The 18,997-nt window shown below is 33.7% G+C and overlaps 2 protein-coding genes across 7 annotated transcripts; one reads left to right on the forward strand and one right to left on the reverse strand.

The window, feature by feature from the left end:
- Positions 1 to 7,400: 7,400 nt before the first annotated feature.
- On the forward strand, positions 7,401 to 12,032 carry LOC142525206 (uncharacterized). 6 transcript variants are annotated; one of them, XM_075629397.1, is made up of 9 exons: positions 7,401 to 8,029; positions 8,854 to 8,949; positions 9,030 to 9,497; positions 10,271 to 10,406; positions 10,499 to 10,661; positions 10,853 to 10,981; positions 11,127 to 11,321; positions 11,409 to 11,531; positions 11,754 to 12,032. In XM_075629397.1, the coding sequence occupies exons 1-9, from the start codon at positions 7,834 to 7,836 to the stop codon at positions 11,862 to 11,864; spliced, it is 1,617 nt and encodes a 538-aa protein (XP_075485512.1). In that variant the 5' UTR covers positions 7,401 to 7,833; the 3' UTR covers positions 11,865 to 12,032. The 6 variants fall into 6 exon arrangements, with proteins under 6 accessions (XP_075485512.1, XP_075485516.1, XP_075485514.1 ...); XM_075629401.1 differs by having other exon boundaries at positions 10,883 to 10,981; XM_075629399.1 differs by having other exon boundaries at positions 8,866 to 8,949.
- Positions 12,033 to 12,310: 278 nt separating this feature from the next.
- On the reverse strand, positions 12,311 to 13,926 carry LOC142523715 (uncharacterized). Its single transcript, XM_075627447.1, has 3 exons — positions 13,922 to 13,926; positions 12,689 to 13,558; positions 12,311 to 12,593 (listed from the first exon to the last, which is right to left on the reverse strand). Exons 1-2 carry the CDS (start codon positions 13,924 to 13,926, stop codon positions 12,778 to 12,780), a joined length of 786 nt encoding a protein of 261 aa, XP_075483562.1. The 3' UTR covers positions 12,311 to 12,593; positions 12,689 to 12,777.
- Positions 13,927 to 18,997: the final 5,071 nt, after the last annotated feature.

Below are 18,997 nucleotides of genomic sequence, written 5' to 3' on the forward strand. Positions count from 1 at the left end.
ATTAGATTGAGTATTGAACAGAACAGATTTGATGGGAGTAATGTATTGATATTATACTCCTCGATATTGTTATTGCCAGATTGATATTGTCAGGCTTTGAGTTCGAGACTTCGACAGAGTCAGAGTATCAGAAAGAAAGGTATAAAATAATGTTGAGTTGGGATTGCACAACTCGAGTGAGGTTTGACTCGAGTTTTCCTAAATCACATACCTAGTTTACTGCATTGATATTTGTAGTTAATGAGATTGATGTTTGTAGTCTATTGATTTATAGCCACTGCATGTATTGACTACTGATTCGTTTAGTCATAGACTGATTCGTCTAGCTATCGGCCGAGTTGCCTAGCTACTGGCTGATTCGCCTAGTCATCGGCTGATTCGCCTAGTCCCTGACTGATTCGTCTAATTATTTGCTGATTCGCTTAATCCTTGACTGATTCGTCAATTCTGTGGCTGTTTCGCCGAGACACTGGATATAGGAATTATATCGATGCCGTTTAGGGTTGAGTCATTCCTATCGACTGAGATTCGATATAATTCTCAATATTCAAAACCGGGATCCCTAGATTAGGAATGAGTCGAGTATGAGACGACGCGTTGTTTGAGTCAAGTCTGATACAACTAGTTGATTTACAGTTTTGATATCATACATGTTTGTTGATTGGCTGCATGTGAATGATAATTGTTATATGCTTTTGTATATGTTTTATATGATTGCATGTTTACGTTGTTTATACTGGGATTTATCTGAAGATGATGTATCTATTGATTTTAGCAGAATTAAACCGTAATTAGTTGGCCGAGATGGATATCAGTGTTAGATATTTGCGGTTTTATGAGGTTAGCAGATCAGTACCGATGAGTGATGTTTTGAATCTGATTGAATATTGCTGTTATTCTGAATCCGTGGTTGAATCACATAGTAGACAGTGGGGAATTTACATTGTACAGTCCGACCCAGAGCTGATTTTGAAATATAAGCAGCTCAGAAAGTTGATTAGAATGTACAGAACTAGATAGCGAGAGTTAGAGCAAGACATCAATCCGAGTATCAGGTTCGTGACAATGTTCTGTATGAAAATAATTGTATTGTTGTGCCAAGTGTTTCGGAGTTGAAACGATAGATACTATCGGAAACGCACAACATTCGATTCAGTATTCATCCTGGTGGCAAGAAAATATATAATGATTTGAAAAGACAGTTTTGGTGGAAACAAATGGAAGTTGATATTGCTAAATTTGTAGCCAAATGTCTGAATTGCCAACAGGTAAAGGCTAAGAGAAAGAAACCCGGAGGATTGTTACAGAGTTTGTCCATTCCTGAATGGAAATGAGATCACATTTCCATGGATTTTATAATGAAGTTATCAAGATCCTCCCGAGATTGTGATGCGATTTGGGTTGTGATTGACAGATTAACCAAATCAGCATGCTTTATTCTGTACAAGATGACGTACAGACGTGACTAGATGACTAAAATGTATGTCGGAAAAGGGGTCAGATTATATTGAATGCTAGAGTTGATTATATCATACCGTGATTTTCGGTTGATTTCGTACTTTTAACAGAATGGATAGCATGATTTTTCATCTATGGTTTATAGATAGATAGATAGTCGGAGCGAACTATCTAGATACTGGAGGATATCCAGGAACTGTAGTGCTGGATTTTAGCACTAGTGACCTGAGGTCTTGTCACTTTATGAAATATTGTACAATAATAGCTATTAGATGAATATCGAAATAGCTTTAGTCGAGGTATTGTACAGTGAGAACTGCGGATTTTCTTCGTATGGGGATAATACTGCGGTGATGCCTGAGATTGGATTTGATAGGATCAGAGATTTGATAAAGAGAACTCAGAATGAAGACTATTCTGCTGTTGAAAGTTCAATAGAATTGGTAGAATATCGAAGAAGCTAACTGATAGATAGAATCTAATATGAGACAACAAATTTCAGAATTGTTTCATTAGGGTAAGTTTTCTCTTGGCTTCTGTGTATCTCCTTCTTGTATCTGAGTTGATATCTAATTTGACTGCCTGTGATTTCGGGGACGAAATCATATCTAAGGGGGGGGAGAAATGTAATGCCCGAGACTTAATTACTGTAATCAGACGTTGATTAATTGACAGATGTGAGGTTATAGGAACTCAAATGAAGAAGCAGGGCATCGTTACAGTATAAGCCAAGATGTTGGACCGAACACCTCGCGCCCGAGCGGTGGAAAAGAACCGCCCGAGCGCCAATGCACCATGAGTTTGGACAGAATGTTTGGCGCCCGAGCAGTAGAATATTACCGCCCGAGTGCCAGGAGATGTTCAGCCGAGTATCTCGACAGAAACTTCCGCGTCCGAGCGGTAAAGATTAACCGCCCGAGCGCCATCTGGAAAACATGAAATGTGCCACGTTTTGTAAGCATGCAAGGTGGGATGTATATATATATATACACGTATGTCTACTCTTCAGAATCTATCAGAAAGAAGAACGAGCAAATCCTCTCGAAAACCTTATGCCTTTTAGTTTAGGAATTCGAAGATTATGAAAGATCCGCCCGGCAGATTTTGAATCCGACTTCGGTACTGTGTTCTTATCGACGTAGACTACAACGGGACGTAAGTTTTGCTACGTTTTGATATGATTTGGAATTATGGTATTGTCAGAATCTGATAGGATTCATATATGATGTTCTTGACATGTTAGACATCGTATAATCGGAACCAGACTGAAGAATAGATACCATATGGAATTGTTATGATTTTCAGAGTTGATTTGAATGGAATTGATATCAGAATTGAATTGTTATCGATTATGAGATATTGGAAGTGATATCTGACTAATATGGTATTGTTGGGTATATCGATATTGTACTGTTATACCATCGATAGTGAATTAGATTGAGTATTGAACAGAACAGATTTGATGGGAGTAATGTATTGATATTATACTCCTCGATATTGTTATTGCCAGATTGATATTGTCAGGCTTTGAGTTCGAGACTTCGACAGAGTCAGAGTATCAGAAAGAAAGGTATAAAATAATGTTGAGTTGGGATTGCACAACTCGAGTGAGGTTTGACTCGAGTTTTCCTAAATCACATACCTAGTTTACTGCATTGATATTTGTAGTTAATGAGATTGATGTTTGTAGTCTATTGATTTATAGCCACTGCATGTATTGACTACTTATTCGTTTAGTCATAGACTGATTCGTCTAGCTATCGGCCGAGTTGCCTAGCTACTGGCTGATTCGCCTAGTCATCGGCTGATTCGCCTAGTCCCTGACTGATTCGTCTAATTATTTGCTGATTCGCTTAATCCTTGACTGATTCGTCAATTCTGTGGCTGTTTCGCCGAGACACTGGATATAGGAATTATATCGATGCCGTTTAGGGTTGAGTCATTCCTATCGACTGAGATTCGATATAATTCTCAATATTCAAAACCGGGATCCCTAGATTAGGAATGAGTCGAGTATGAGATGACGCGTTGTTTGAGTCAAGTCTGATACAACTAGTTGATTTACAGTTTTGATATCATACATGTTTGTTGATTGGATGCATGTGAATGATAATTGTTATATGCTTTTGTATATGTTTTATATGATTGCATGTTTACGTTGTTTATACTGAGATTTATTCTCACCGGAGTTATCCGGCTGTTGTCTTGTTTTGTATGTGTGCATGATAACAGGTGGGACAGGTTCAGGGTCGAGGAGATGAGGAAAGATCGTGATTACAGTGGAGGCTCCGGACTTGGATTAGAGATAGGGTTGGACACTTGATATTAGCTGTTAAACCTTAGTTGAATAAATGTATGTAGTACAGGACTTGTACTTTTATACTGAGATGTATATATGTTTTATTTCACTACGTTCCGCATTTTAAAAAAAAATTTAGACCCTGTATTACTAATTGATTAATTAGTCCCAATGATGATTAAGAACTTGATTAGCGTCCGGGTCCCCACATGTAACAAGGGTTCAGTTCCAAAGGATGGTGGTAACCTTCCTTCTGAAGTTCTTTTATTAGGATTTTGTTCTAGTATTTGAACTCTTGTTCGAATATCCTTTAATATTCCAAGAATTTTTTCTTGTACATAATACAGCATATTGCCATAATTTTGTATCGTCTTTTGAATTTATCTAAGATCTCCAGAGAGTTTAGAAGAATCCGGTACTATCTCTAAAAACCTGTTATTTTGAATCATAAGTTTATCTTATGACTCTGATAAGTTCCTTCTTGATATCTAACATTAGTTAGATCTTCCTGCTGCAAATATTCCAGAGTTCTGGAATAATTCCTGTAAATAAATAATCTCGAACCTGGGTTCCGATTCATGTGATTTGAGAAAATTCTCCTCCTCAAACATTTAATTACTTGATATTAATAATTTTGTATGTTTGAAATAATTTTACCTAGGCTCTGATACCATTTTTCGGCCCAGAAAATCAATCACTTGAATATGAGGGTATTTTTGTCACATTTTTAGTTTTTAGGGAGTTTGGACAAAGTTTTTGAGCGATAGGGAGTTAAGGTAAAGTAGAGTTTGGGTTTGGGGATTTAAAACCAATTTTTCCAAAAATATATATATTTTCGTTTATTCTTAATTATGATTGACAAATATAGTAAAAGCCATTTTTTAAAAAAATTATTATTATACTTTATCTAAATATGCTATTTTAAAATTAGTATTGTTTGCTAAATATTTCACAATACAACTTTCTATCATTGAAAATATGCATCTATTCAATTTGTAAGATTTTTTTAAATATAAAAAAATATAAATTGTTTTAAACAAAAGAAAACGAATTCCCAAAAAATAAGAAGATTGAGATGTTTTAAAAAAAATATAAGAATTAATCTTTTCAATAAAAATATTATAATGAAAATTTAAACAACTACATTTTATAATTTGGTGTACCATAGCATAACAAATAATTCATTTACTAATCACGTATGAATGAAAATCAAAGTTAATTGAGCCATACCTTGATATTGGTTAATCCAAAATATTTTAATCTAACTCAAATATTATTAAAGTCATTCAGACAAAAAACAAAAAACAAAATTTTATAAATATACGATGTCTATCTCATATTGCAAACAAAATAATTATTCATAATTAATTATTTGTCAAAAAATACTAATTTATCTCGTACAACTAGTGACTCTCTAAATAAAAATTTTATTGTTCTCATAATAATAACTCTAAATACAAAATAATTTAAATATTATAAACAAAATTAATAACGTTACCTTTTAAGAATCGCTCGTATGAAATAAATGATAAAATCAATGAACAATATTATCACCTAACAATGTTAAATATTTTTATAAAAAAATAACATTATAAAACAAAATTATTTCAATAATAAAAAAATTAAATTAATATTTGTCAAATACTTCAAAAATATCAATGATCGATAAATCAATGCAGCGTAGTCGAACTTGAGAAGAATGTAAAAGGGAGACTCTTTTGCGGATTGTTAACATTCCCAGTTTTGCAATATTTTACTAAATAATTTTTTAATTTATATTATTTAAAAAAAACCTGTAAAATAGAGTTGAAGGTTTTACTTCTCGTAATAAATAAATTGATTCAAATTTATATAAATGAATGAGCATATGCCAGAAAAACCCAAATAATTTCATCAGTCTCGGCCCAAAACACTAAGTTATGTGGGAACGAGGCCCGATTTTATTATCTCAATCAACGATAACAAATCAGGTCCGAATTCTGATTCTTGAATTAAATAAAATTTTACTTTTCAAATTTTCAAATCTTATTAAATAAATGAAATATTGTTAAAAGTATGTAAAATAAATCGTTTCAATTATGCGTAGTAGAACATTAATCAAAATAAGGGATTCGATTGTCTTGGATTTTCGCTCTCTAAAGAAAATAATAAATCGAGGAAATAAAAAATAAAAAATAAATTTAAAAGGGAAAAATTAAACTAAGACGTGGGCCTATATTTTCAGATTGGATCTGCGTTGTCCAATCATTGAAGACTGAATCTTTGGGAAATTAAAGTCTCAAAGTCAAAATAACATGAAAGTGACAAAACATAAATAAATAAATAAATTTATAGAATATTGTTTATTGACATTAATACTCTCATACTTAACTCACGTGGAGAGAATAAAACTTATAACGTACACATTAACATCTACTTAAGCTAAAATAAAGGAAAATATCAATCTTTTTTCATCATATTTTGCTGGTGTTTCCCATCAATCCGCATTATCTACTTAATTTTGCTATTTTCGTGTCGATGATTAAACTTGAGATATTTGTCTTATTCCGCGTTTGTCGAGTTTTACAATAATTATATATATATATATATATATATATATTATGTTATCTTCTAATTTATTATCTCCAAATTTGATATTTAACAATTTTGACCCTGATACTTGCTACTTTGGTCATACTACTTTACCAAACATCTTTTCCCGATACTCATTATTTTTTTAAAATATAATATAATAAAATTGAAAATTATACAATAATTTTAAATAAAAAATACTCAAACATAATCATCTTTTATATAAAATTATAAATTTTCGAGCGAGAAAATTTTCTTGTTTTAATTCAATATCTTTGACTTGTTGTCTACGAGAAATACACACTTAAATGGTGTATTCAATTTAGGAGATTTATTGATTTTTAATAACTTTTACAATTTTAAAAATTTAGATGTATTTAATTAAGACTTTTACATACTTTATAGAAGTCTAGTCGTATTCAAAATAGAATTTCATAAAGTTTTAAGAAGACAAGTGGTATTCAACATTGACTTTTAAAAACTCTATAAAAGTTTAGAGGTATTCAAATTTTCAATAGAATTTTAATAACTTCATGGAATTCATTAATATACAAACATTAAAGCTTAAGGTATAACTATATATTGTAAAAAAAATTGTATTTCGTTCAATCCAAAAATTTGGATGAATTTTTAAAACTTCTAACTCATACACAAGCTATTTATTTCTATATATGTCGCTTCACATCACATCACCTCTTTTTTTATCTTCTCTCATCTATCTCTATCACTTTCTCAAATTTTCGAAGTGTATCTCTATATATATTTTCATCTTTCCTTTTCAAATTTTTCATTTTTTAGCTGATTGTTCATTAATAATTTTTTATTTTAATATCATAAGAAATTTTGAATTTTAGAATTGATTTTGTGATTTTTAATTTATAACTTATACAAATTAATGTAATATTCAATAATAATAAAAGATGATCCAAAAAATGTCGTTTAATTCTTAATAATTGAACAGGCTCACAACAACCATGATTTTTTTAAAATTATTTTTAGTATTTTCAGTTAATATGTAAGCTACGATATTTTTATACAAAATTATATTAGCTAAATAATATTCTTTTTCCAGATTTTCAGTCGAGCCCATCAATTTTGACTTCCCATGTTCTAAAGAATTCATCTTTCTTCTATTTTCCATGAGCTGGTGCTCTTCATAATTTCACGGCCAGACCCGCATTTATTGCATGCCATCGATTTTGTGTGTTTGTGATTCTCTACAGTGTGGGGAAATTAATTTCAACGAATTTAGTTTATCGGAGAGAGATTGGAGGACGAAGGGCGGGGGCGGGGGGTGCTGACGGGGTTTCTCTTCGTGTTTACACTTTCTCTCTTTAGACTGTTGGTGATGGAGATATTATTACTCTGGACTGAGATATCAATGTGTGATCCTTGACAGCTTATTTGTTTGGTAAACTAAAGTGGCCCATTTTTTAATTTGTTTTTCTTGAAATTTATATCTGAATTTATATTTTCGGAGGAGGAAGAGTTAAAGAAAGAAAGAGATGGGGGCATGCGTTTCTTTGCCGGAGAATTGTGTGGAAGGTGAAGTTGGTGGTTCAAGAATGAAGAATTCTAGAAAGAGGAGAAGGGATATGAGAAAAAGGGTGCCTTTTCAATTATCTGATCGATCGTCTGATGGAGTTGAAAAGATTGCACCTTTGGCTGTGGATCTACCCTTCAACAATCCCATTTTTCGTGGTTCTACTCTTTCCTTCCTTTGTGATTGTTATTATGGCATTCTTTTCCATAAGCAGATGAGTTGATTATGTTAGTTTTTATATCTATATGGTGACGTTGATTTCAATTTGCTTCTTATACTGCATTGGCTGGAGATGGAAGTTGATGTAGAATATGTGTTGGTGATGATGTTGGTTTTAGCCGTGAAACTTGAATAGATAGAAGGAAAATAGAATATATGTTGGCGACACTAATTTTTTTAGCCATGAAGATTAAGAGATCAAAGATAAATAGAATGTGTGGAGACGGGAGATAGCCACTCGAGCTCAATCATTCACTACTCTGCATTGGACTTAATGCTAGGGATATTAGAAAGTTGGGAGTTGTTGTACTTTGGAACAAAATGATAAAAAAGGAGGCTAATATTTTATATCACTTTTAAATATTGAAACTGTAAAATACTGTCATCATATGAGGCTAGTAGAGCTGAATTGATCACCGATCACTTGTGGATTAATAAACCTTTTCAGGATCTTGTGCAGTCTGTTAACTATGGTTGTAATCTTATCTGGTTTTTAGTGGTTCTTTCAAGGTATTCAATTTTCTTGCAAATGGAGTGGTATTTAATCTTTATTGTCTTGTTGATGAATTGGATTCTCTACCATTTCCAGCTGTTGAAGTTGTTGAAAACTTGTTGATTAGTAGTTAATCTACTCAAAACCAGAATTTCACTGTGGATTTGATTGCCTACGTGCTTCAGTTTTAATATTTAGGCTGTTGAGGGAATTCATGACTTTTGAAATTAATTTCAGATTGTTCTTTCTTGTCTTGTCTTATCTGTATAGTTGCTATTTCAGGAAGTGTTGAGGAAGCATGGTTTGATTCAGTTGCAGCACTGGACTCAGACTGGAGCGATGAAGATTTTCATAGTGTTCCTGATGGTAAGCTAAACTCTTATATTTTCCCCCTCTCTAGAATTTAGTAATCCAAGCTTCTAGTGAAGTTCATTCCCTTTCCACAGATATGCTCTCTCTAAACGGCATTGATGACACATCCATTGTAGATATTTCTCCAAGAAATACGAGTCATGAGGGTGGTGATTTCAGCACCAGACATGAATCTTCTGCTGAACACACCGAGGGCTTGCCAACTGCAAATTCTGCAGGCCTTTCAGTTAATGGTTCAGATAAAAGCTTAGTCCCTCCTACTGATTCCGAGCGCAGAATGAAATCCAATGAACGACTTAGTGAAACAAAGCCTTTATATCTGGATGAGAAATCTGATTCCGTTGGGGAAAATGCTGGTGGTGATGACAGTTTGTTGGATAATTGTGGAATTCTTCCAAGCAACTGTTTGCCTTGTCTTGTTTCGTCCATTACTTCTGAAGAGAAAAGAAGATCAGTAAGCTCTAGCCCTCCCAATACAAGGAAAAAGGCTACTTTGAAACTTTCGTTCAAATGGCGAGAAGGCCATCCCGCAGCTAATTTACGTGAGTGGATAATTTTTTTTTCTGGTGTTTTGGTAGGTTATGTACATTACTGCATTTTGGTTGCCTAAGAAATTCTATAGACATGTATCATTGAACACAGTTACCTTTATCTTCATAATATGTTGATTAACCTTAGGGCTGGCTCACAAGATTCAGTTCTCATGTTCGTGTTCTGTTGACTTTAATTCATGGTTTTGATGAAAAACTAATTGTTCTTGATCTATTTGTGGAAGGGATGTGAAGTATTACATCATTGTCATTGTGGATGGTTTCGAGACTATGATTCTTTTAGCTTCAAATTTAACATACCTGGAAAAGAAAATCCATCCATGTGTCATCACATACCTCTGGATTTAACTACAGCTACAAGAAAATTGAATTTGAATGGTGGGAAAAATATCCTGGCCTCGTCTTTTAGATTTGGAGCTTGACTGAAATTCTCTCTTTTGATGTTTCAAAGGATTCTCTAAATTGTCGATTTTTGTAAGCTGGTCAAGTGAAATATTAAAAAAATTGTGAAAGTCAGGCTCTTGTACCTACACTATCTATGTTTCACCTGCGGAATATATAATGATTAATCTAATGTCATGGGGATATGGACCAGCCATGACGCTACTCTTTCTCAGTCACGGTACATACCAGAATTTGTGGTACGTAGGTTGGAGAAATCTGGTTAACTCTTGGAAAAATTAGTGGCTTAACAAATAAAGTCCTGACATAATTGCTCATGACATACAGAGTTTTGAAAACGTTTCTGGTTTTTCGTATTCCAGTTTCTTCAAAACCGTTGCTCCACAGACCTATAGCTGGTTCTCAAGTACCATTCTGTCCATTGGAGAAGAGAGTGCCTGACAGTTGGTCAAACATTGAGCCTGGGAGTTTCAAGATCAGGGGACTTAATTATCTCAGGTAACAGAATCATAAAAGTTCCGTTCTACACTGAAAACCTAATAAAGTATCTCTCTCTATGTTGGTTCTCAAATCTAACATTTTCTGTGAAGGGATAAAAGGAAGGAGCTTTCTTCAAATTGTGCAGCATATTATCCCTTTGGCCTTGATGTATTTTTATCTCAGAGAAAAATTAATCACATTGCTCGCTTTGTGGAACTTCCTGTCATTAATTCTTTGGGGAAACTTCCACAAATTCTTGTGGTAAATGTTCAGGTACTGTTGACAATACACCAAGTAGATTGATCTTTATTTCTTTTTACAACAAATGAAGCCATACATATTTTCTTCTCCCGAACATTTATTTTCTCTTTGAACGGATTTAAAAGATATTATAACTATGTCAAATGAATGTTATAACTATGTCAAAATGAATGCGACACTAGCATGTTTTTATTATTTTACAGATACCACTGTATCCTGCTGCAATTTTCCAGGGTGAAACAGACGGGGAAGGAATAAGTTTTGTTATGTACTTCAAGCTTTCTGATAGCTTTGGCAAAGAAATTCCAGCTCATTTTCAGGAAAATATTAGGGTGAGGGAATCAATAAATTTTCATGTCAGCATATTCTTTTAAAATACAGAAGGATTACTTTGTTTGCTGCTATGGCTAAAATAGTATGTCATGCATGTATCACTTCTCGGCTTTCATCCACGTATTTATGGTTTTCCAATTGCAGAAGCTAATTGGTAATGAAGCAGAAAAAGTTAAAGGTTTTCGTGGAGACACAATCATACCCTGTAGAGAAAGGTTGAAGATATTGGGCCGCGTGGCGAATGTGGATGACCTTCCGCTAAGTGCTGCAGAGAGGAAGCTCATGCATGCCTACAATGAGAAACCTGTTCTTTCGCGTCCTCAACATGAATTTTACACGGTAAGCGTAAGCCTAGTATTGATGGGATCTCTATCGATATCTCAAATCTCTTTAAATCTCGAAGTATTTTTCTTTATTTCTTTACAGGGTGAAAGCTACTTTGAGATTGATTTGGATATGCACAGATTTAGCTACATTTCAAGAAAAGGGTTCGAAACTTTCACAGATAGACTAAAGCTTTGTGTATTGGATTTCGGATTAACAATACAGGTATGCACCATGCAAGTCAACATTTTTTTGTCTTTTATTTACAACTTTGGCTCGTAACTCATTCCATGCATATGGAGGTCATGCATATATTTTAAATCGCATTTAAGGATACATATCATTTGTATGCACGAAATATTAAACATGATTAGATGAACAAATGTAACAAGGATCTTCTTCTCACGGATCAGATATTTTAATGTATGCAATCTGTCTACATTTCAGGGTAACAAAGCCGAAGAGTTACCGGAACATATCTTGTGCTGTGTTAGATTAAATACTATCGATTATTTGAATTATCAAAAACTGGGATTTCCAGAAGAAACCCCCGAATAGGTGTAAAATCTTGGGAGATAATGACAGTAAATTTGATGTATTCTTTGAGTGGATGATGTCTTTTCGAGGCTTCCATTTCTTTCTCTCCCATTTTGTTAGCTACCAATGTTCTTGTAAATCCGAACGGCCTATTTTGATGATATTATTATACAAGTTTTGCAAATCCAAGATGGAAACGAAATACTCGATTACGTTGTATGCTATACATATTGTACGTGCGGCCAGAAACTGAGACCATGCATGGCATTTTACTTTTGATAAAGTAAGAACACTAGCAAGAAAAGGGATTCGCTTTAATGAAAGAATTTATTCCCCGAGGCATTCCCTTTGCTTCCAATTTTGTTGTGAAAGTTGATTCTTTCCAGCTCCACTTATTTCTAGTATCTTAATTAATCTAACTTCCCGTTCGTAGCTTTCACGTCGACCACAGATTTTTTTTTGAACTCGAGCTCGACTCGCAGATGGCGCTAGTTTAAAGTTAATCTGATGGGAAATTGAGTACTTTTTAGGTACAATATTTTGAATAATACAAACACTCGTACTCAATGGAAATTAATGATCACTTCTCTTCCAACATTATTGGAAAGTAAATATTAACAAATTTACAAACAACAGAATACTGCAGTTTGAAGTTACCTGAGAGTAACGTACACTACCGAGTCTTTCCTTTTCAGCTTACATGAAGTTCAATCTCGAGAAGAAGCACACCCAAAAACATCGACAGAAGCCCTGTGGAACAATTTAGATACCATATTTTTTCAAGAAATATTCCAGGAAATTAAATGTAAAAGTACTATTAATACTTGTTTTAATATATATTTTACCAGTAATTTTCCAGGGGAAAAATCTTGAGGCATGGCTCCAAGATCCCACGTAGAAACAATCTGTCGTCGTATTCAATCCACCGGGACAATTACAGGCGAACGACGAATCCCACGTAGAAACAATCTGTCGTCGTATTCAATCCACCGGGACAATTACAGGCGAACGACTTGGATTCGTCTTCGTTGTATCCACAAACTCCATTGCTCTTTTCGCAGCTCATGCACAGCACAGGATAATCGTTATCGAAACTGAACTTATACTTCAGTGCCAATCCATAGTTCCATTCCTCTGTATAGTATTCTGCCCCGTTGAATCCATACAAAGACGAATAGGATGAACACTGCAGCTTCGGCAAGTCCATCTCAAATGAAGGGCCAAGATTTACCGGCGTGTACACGCAGCAAGTGGACCCAGACAAACTAATCCTACTGATCTCTCCGCAAGAATACAGCAGGCTGCAAACAGACGATCCCTGAGGGTCGCATAGGTAAGTAGACGACCCATTTTCTTTGAGCTCGGTGGAGCATTCGAGCAAGGCAACAACTGTTTTGTCGTGGAAGGAGAAGGGCGCGTCCCAGTCGAGGCCGAAGCCTTTGCTTGGCTGAATGCAGGAGCAAGTGGACATGGTGGGATTAGAAATGTAGTTGATTTGGTTGGTGTAGTCGATGGAAGTGACTGTGTAGCAGCCGGTGTGGGTGGAGAACGTGAGGCGTTGTTCAGTGCATGTTAAGTACGGGAGGAAGCGTGGATTGCCACAGCCGGAGCCGGTGCCAAAAGGATATTTAATTGGGATCGTGCCGCAGGTCTTGTGACATGTTTGTGAGGAGATTAAGGTGGGTGTAAAACCCGGGATTTGGTACAATCGTGATCTTATTAGATTAACAATTTGATTATATTAGGATGGTGTAATCTTGGATATTAACGTTATTATTATCATTTCAGAAAATAAGATTTGATGCAAAGTTATCTAAGTCATGTAGATAATTTTATCGTGTGCAGAATTTTGAAGCATGAGATAATAAAATCCCTAGAAATTCGAATTAAGCAGTGTATATATATTATGTGAATTTCGAAATTTAGGGGATGAAAGATTTGAAATTCGGTTATCACCCAAATCACGGATAGATCGCAATTCAAGATAAAAGATTCGATTCAGATTTCATCACGATATCACTCGATCACGATAGCAGCCAACCCCTATAAATAGGAGGGCCCTATAGCTCGAAAATTACACCATATTTCTCACAAAATTTCGAGACTCTCCCCTAGTGTCCTTAGGATTTTTGAGTACAGCGAAGCGCTGCCGCCGTCCAGCCGCCGGAACAGGAATTTCAAAAATTTCAGTGCAGCAAACCCTAGCCTTTCACGTTTTTCTCGAAGAATTTCAAGTAAGTGGGCTTGTTTTAAATTATGGAATTTTCGGTGCATGTATTTTCGGTTTTTAAAAGATTTGGTCGAGTACAGTCATTCTTCTACCACCTTCTGGTTACGATTTTTTTTTTGTCATGAGTTATGTTTTGACACTGTGAGGATTCAACCCGATATGAGTAGGAATTCCAACCATGATATGACCCTCATACGGTGGGGATATAACCGATTCGACCTCGACTCCTTAGAGAAGTAAAAATTAGGGACTGATATCAGTAAACCATAGAAAGTTGAGGAATCTCAGTGTCTGGAAAATGTTATGCATGTAATGTGAATGTTGTACAAGTTTTTGTGTTTCGAAATTTGCATGTTGTCATTTTGTGCTCGAACGGCCCTCCTTGCTGAGTATTTCCCAAAATACTCACCCCTTACTCTCCTCTCCCCAGATAAGTCCGAATAACATGTCGAAAATGAGGAATCTGAACAATTTCGGGGCTGGTGATTTCGAAAGTTTAGTGGTCATGATTATTTCGAAATTTTTATCTAGTTGTTTTCCTTGTACACGCTTCCGCATTTTATTCTTTTCAGTTGTAAAGACATTGGTAATATTTTGAGAATTATGTAATAAACTGGTTTTCGGTTTATACTGTGCTACAAAGCTGATTGTTTCGATTGTGTGATTGATAAACAACGCCGGTGTCGACTAACCCCGGTCTCGGGGCGTGACAGTGGGAAGAAGGATGAGGAAAGTGGTGCAAAGCAGGGTTTGGAATGGGTTCCTTGACTTCATGTTGAAGAGGTAAACGCATGCAATATAGCAAGCTAAGTGGGAGAGGAAGAGAAGTGAGATTTTAAGGGTTGACATAAATAAACACTATAGATTCTCATATATTACTCAATCACTTAGATTGCATTTGGATCGATAGATTTCAAATTTATAGATTTTAATGTATTTTTATTGATTAAAGAAGTAAGACCATAAACTTCAAATTCACATATTACATTTTCAGAGAATTAAGACCATAAACTTCAAATTCATATCTTACATGTTTATATAATATTTTATATTAATTAAGATGAAGTTCAAGTTCATCCAATTATGGCCTGTCATTTGAAATACATTCTACTTTGTACTAATAACATGTGAACAAGTAAGATACTGATTTAAGATTTGATTTATCGTTTCATTATAAACAATAAAACTACTGTCAAAATGATTTAAAATTCATCTCCACAAACACAACCTTAGCTTTCTTCGTGCCAACTTTTGTTCAAAACTAATTATACCTCACATAATTATTTTTTAGTAATCTAGCATAAAAATTATGCACGTGCAAATTAGTTTATAATGTAATATTTTTTTGTTTCAAGTTATTTTTTTGTAAAAATTGTGGATATTTTTATAATTATCAATTATACTAATTTGTTTTTATTAGAACGATTATTCTTCACCACAAATTATTCCACAAACACACATGTATAAATTGTTTTAACAGTCCAACAATTAGTATATATAATAATACCATAGTTTTGGGAAAAATTGAGAGGACAGTTTATTGTTATTTAGTAAAAGAGTGCTTCTATTCACTAGGAATAAACTTTAAATACTTCTTAATTTGTAGGGTTAATGAGCAAAGTTTTAAAAAACGATAAAGCTTTACAAATTTAAGTGAGTTTAGTACGAAGTTAAACTGAAAAAATATTTTAAATTTTATTATCAAATCAATCAATAGTTTAAAAAGATTTTAACATACAAAATTTAAGAATAAATATATAGATATTAGAAATCTAAAAAATATTCGGTGCTTTAAATTTTTGGCAAAAACTAGTGTGAGACGGTCTCACGGATCGTATTTTGTGAGACAAATCTTTTATTTGGGTCATCCATGAAAAAATATTACTTTTTATGCTAAGAGTATTATTTTTTATTGTGAAATTTGGGTAATCCATGAAAAAGTATTATTTTTTATGCTAAGAGTATTACTTTTTATTGTGAATATCGGTAGGGTTGATCTATCTCACAAATAAAGATTCGTGAGACCGTCTCACAAAAGACCGTCTCTAAATTTTTTTATATTATTACCTTTTTAACGTTTTTGCTGGAACGGAGATTTTTTTTCACACCTTACGTTTAATCTAATTACGAGTGAATGCTTTGAGGGTCAATGCCAAGAAGGCCGATGTTTGTTTCCAGTGGATCACTTTTGTGCAAAGGAGATCGAACTTATAATTTTTACAGTTTGTAAAAGGTAAAATAAAAAAAAAAAAAAGAAGGAAGGAAACGATATTTTGTGAAATATTGAAATTAACAAAAAACAATCATATTATTCTAAATAATGATCAAAACTTCTTATGAAAAACCCAAATCCAACTTGTTAGTTTCAACAAAATCTCTCATTTTTCTAATACAAAAAAGTTATAATAAATAATATATTTAATTCACAGGCATATAATTTGTGTATAAAAATACCAATGATTTAATTTACGTGCTCCAATTCCAATTTAAATTTTAGGGTAAATTAGAAATAAATCCCCAAAACTAAATCTAACTTTATTCTAATTCCTACACCTAAAAAACTTTGTTTCTACTCCCTAAAGTATTAAAAAAGACAAAAATACCCTTACATATGTTAATTAAAATGATTGATTTTACTGGGATCTTAAATGGTATCAGAGCCGATGTAAAATTATTTCAAACATATAAATTTATTATTACAATGTAATTAAATGTTTGAGCAGGAGAATTTTCTCAAATAACATTAATCCGAACCCAGATTCGAGATTAATTATTTGCAGCATTTATTCCAAAACTTTAGAATATCTGAAACGAAAGATCTAACTAAGGTTAGATATCAAGAAAAAAAATGAAACTTATCAGAGTCCTACAGTAAGCTTATGATTCAAAATAATAAGTTCCTAGAAATAGTATCAGATTCCTCTAAACATTCCGTAGATCTTAGAGAAATTCAAAAGAAAATACATAATTATAACAATATGCTATATTATGTACCACAAAACGTAGAGAAAATCCTTGAAAACCAGGAATAAATTCTTAGAATTTAAATGATATTCAAACAAGAATTCAAAACTTAGAACAACATCCAAGTTTTAGTAAAAGGATTTCAGAATGAAGGTTACCAACATCTTTTGATACATAATCCTTATTACACCAATGAGGGAAAGCCAAATTGATGCCAAAAATTTTAATTGAAGAAGAAAAAATGATCAATATGATCAAAACAGTCTCAGAAAAGAAATTAATCTGATGACAACTTTAGAAAGAATTGGTCTTGAGGATATCCAAGACCTTGCAGAATCTTTTGCAAATCTCAAGATTGTAGATTTAAAGATTAACACAACTAGGGGTGAACAATCCACCATAACCTGGTCATCTTATCAGGAACCACCAATAGAAAGTATGAGATCTCAGAATATAAACATGAGAAAATCCCAACCAGACTTTCATACTGGTGGAGAATCACATCCATCAGGAACAAGGTCAAGGAGAAGTCAAATTCCCTTGCACCAAACACCCTATGGGAAATCTATTTTAGAACCTATATATCCTTATGGGGTAATGCTTAACCTAGATGTACTGGCTTTCAAAAAAGAGAAGATGTCATAGATGATTGGACATCTGCTATGAGAATCGCAGCAGACACACTTGATCTCAACAGAGAAGGATTTATTAAACTTTTAGAAATGAGTCTGATGGGATCGGTTAAAATTGCTTGGACATGACTTCGGTAGAAACCAAAGAGTCAGTCCTAACTGGAGAATCTCTTAACGAGATAGCCGGAAGAAGGGCTACCCTATTTAAAGCACAATTTATCGGGTAGACTATTTTAACAATCAAGATAAAAAGAAGAAGAAGAAATACACTCAAGCTCTGTATAGCCTTGAATTACATGACATATGTTTAGTGGATGAATATATTATGTTATTCATTAAATATAGATGTAATTCAGGGGTCGAAGAAAATATAGTAATACAACTTTTCTTCGCCAAGATGTCAAGTCCCTGGAGAGAAATGCTAATAAGAAAATATGTCCATGACAATCCAGATACGTTGGCAGGAAGAGCCTCTTTTCTCAAAGGAAAATTGGCAGAATGGTGTCATATGACATCATTACAAAAGAATTACAAATGATTAAGGGGTATTAACAAACGTACTCCTTTATGTTGTAAATAAAATGATCTTCCAACAATTATTGGAAGTAAACCACAAAGACATAAGAGGAAAAGTTTTAGAACTCATCCTTATGCCAAAGGTGGAAGAAGTTCTTGGAAACCAAGAACAGTATGATCTAGACAAAAGGCAAGATCTTACAAATCTAGGCAAATGAGTGGACCATCAAGAAGTAGGATATCATCCCAAACATCGAGTACATCTCGAAGTACGGGATAACACCTACAAAGAAAACTTTCAGAAGAGCTCATACCCGAGCTAATGAAAGTTTTAAAGATTGTAATTGCTGGACATGTGGAGCAAAAAGTCATATTTCAACCAACTGTCCATAAAATGAAAAAAGAGGAATTAAACGCTTCGATCTGACTCCGGATATTGAAGAAGCAGTTTATTATCAGGATCTTATTAAAGTATACCGGTTTGAGGATATAGCCACAGATGAAAGTATATATGAAGATGAAGAAGAAGTCTTAAGTCAGGAAAAATATGATGGAACAGAATCGGAATCTGACTGAAGACGATGTGTTTCGGCACGAAACACATGAATTTTTGTCTAGTTTCTTTAGTTAGACCACAATTTCCCATAACATGGTCCAAAAGATCATGAGAGAAAATCTTAGTCTTCGGAGATATAAATGATAATCTGCAGGACATGTAGAAAATTTCTTAGGAAATCTTAGCCTAAGAAACATAAAGCATCATCTAATCTATAAAGTTTCCAAAAGAGAAATAGCAATTCCAATGGAACTTA

This window comes from Primulina tabacum, chromosome 14, assembly GCF_025594145.1.
Source record: "Primulina tabacum isolate GXHZ01 chromosome 14, ASM2559414v2, whole genome shotgun sequence".
Classification (NCBI taxonomy): domain Eukaryota; kingdom Viridiplantae; phylum Streptophyta; class Magnoliopsida; order Lamiales; family Gesneriaceae; genus Primulina; species Primulina tabacum.

Bases quoted from the DNA above. Each gene is read 5' to 3' on its own strand.
- LOC142525206 (XM_075629397.1), top strand. From the start codon at position 7,834: ATGGGGGCATGCGTTTCTTTGCCGGAGAATTGTGTGGAAGGTGAAGTT. The intron at 8,030-8,853 runs GTTCTACTCTTT...TTATCTGTATAG, and splicing joins CAACAATCCCATTTTTCGTG to TTGCTATTTCAGGAAGTGTT. The intron at 10,407-10,498 runs GTAACAGAATCA...TTTTCTGTGAAG, and splicing joins AGGGGACTTAATTATCTCAG to GGATAAAAGGAAGGAGCTTT.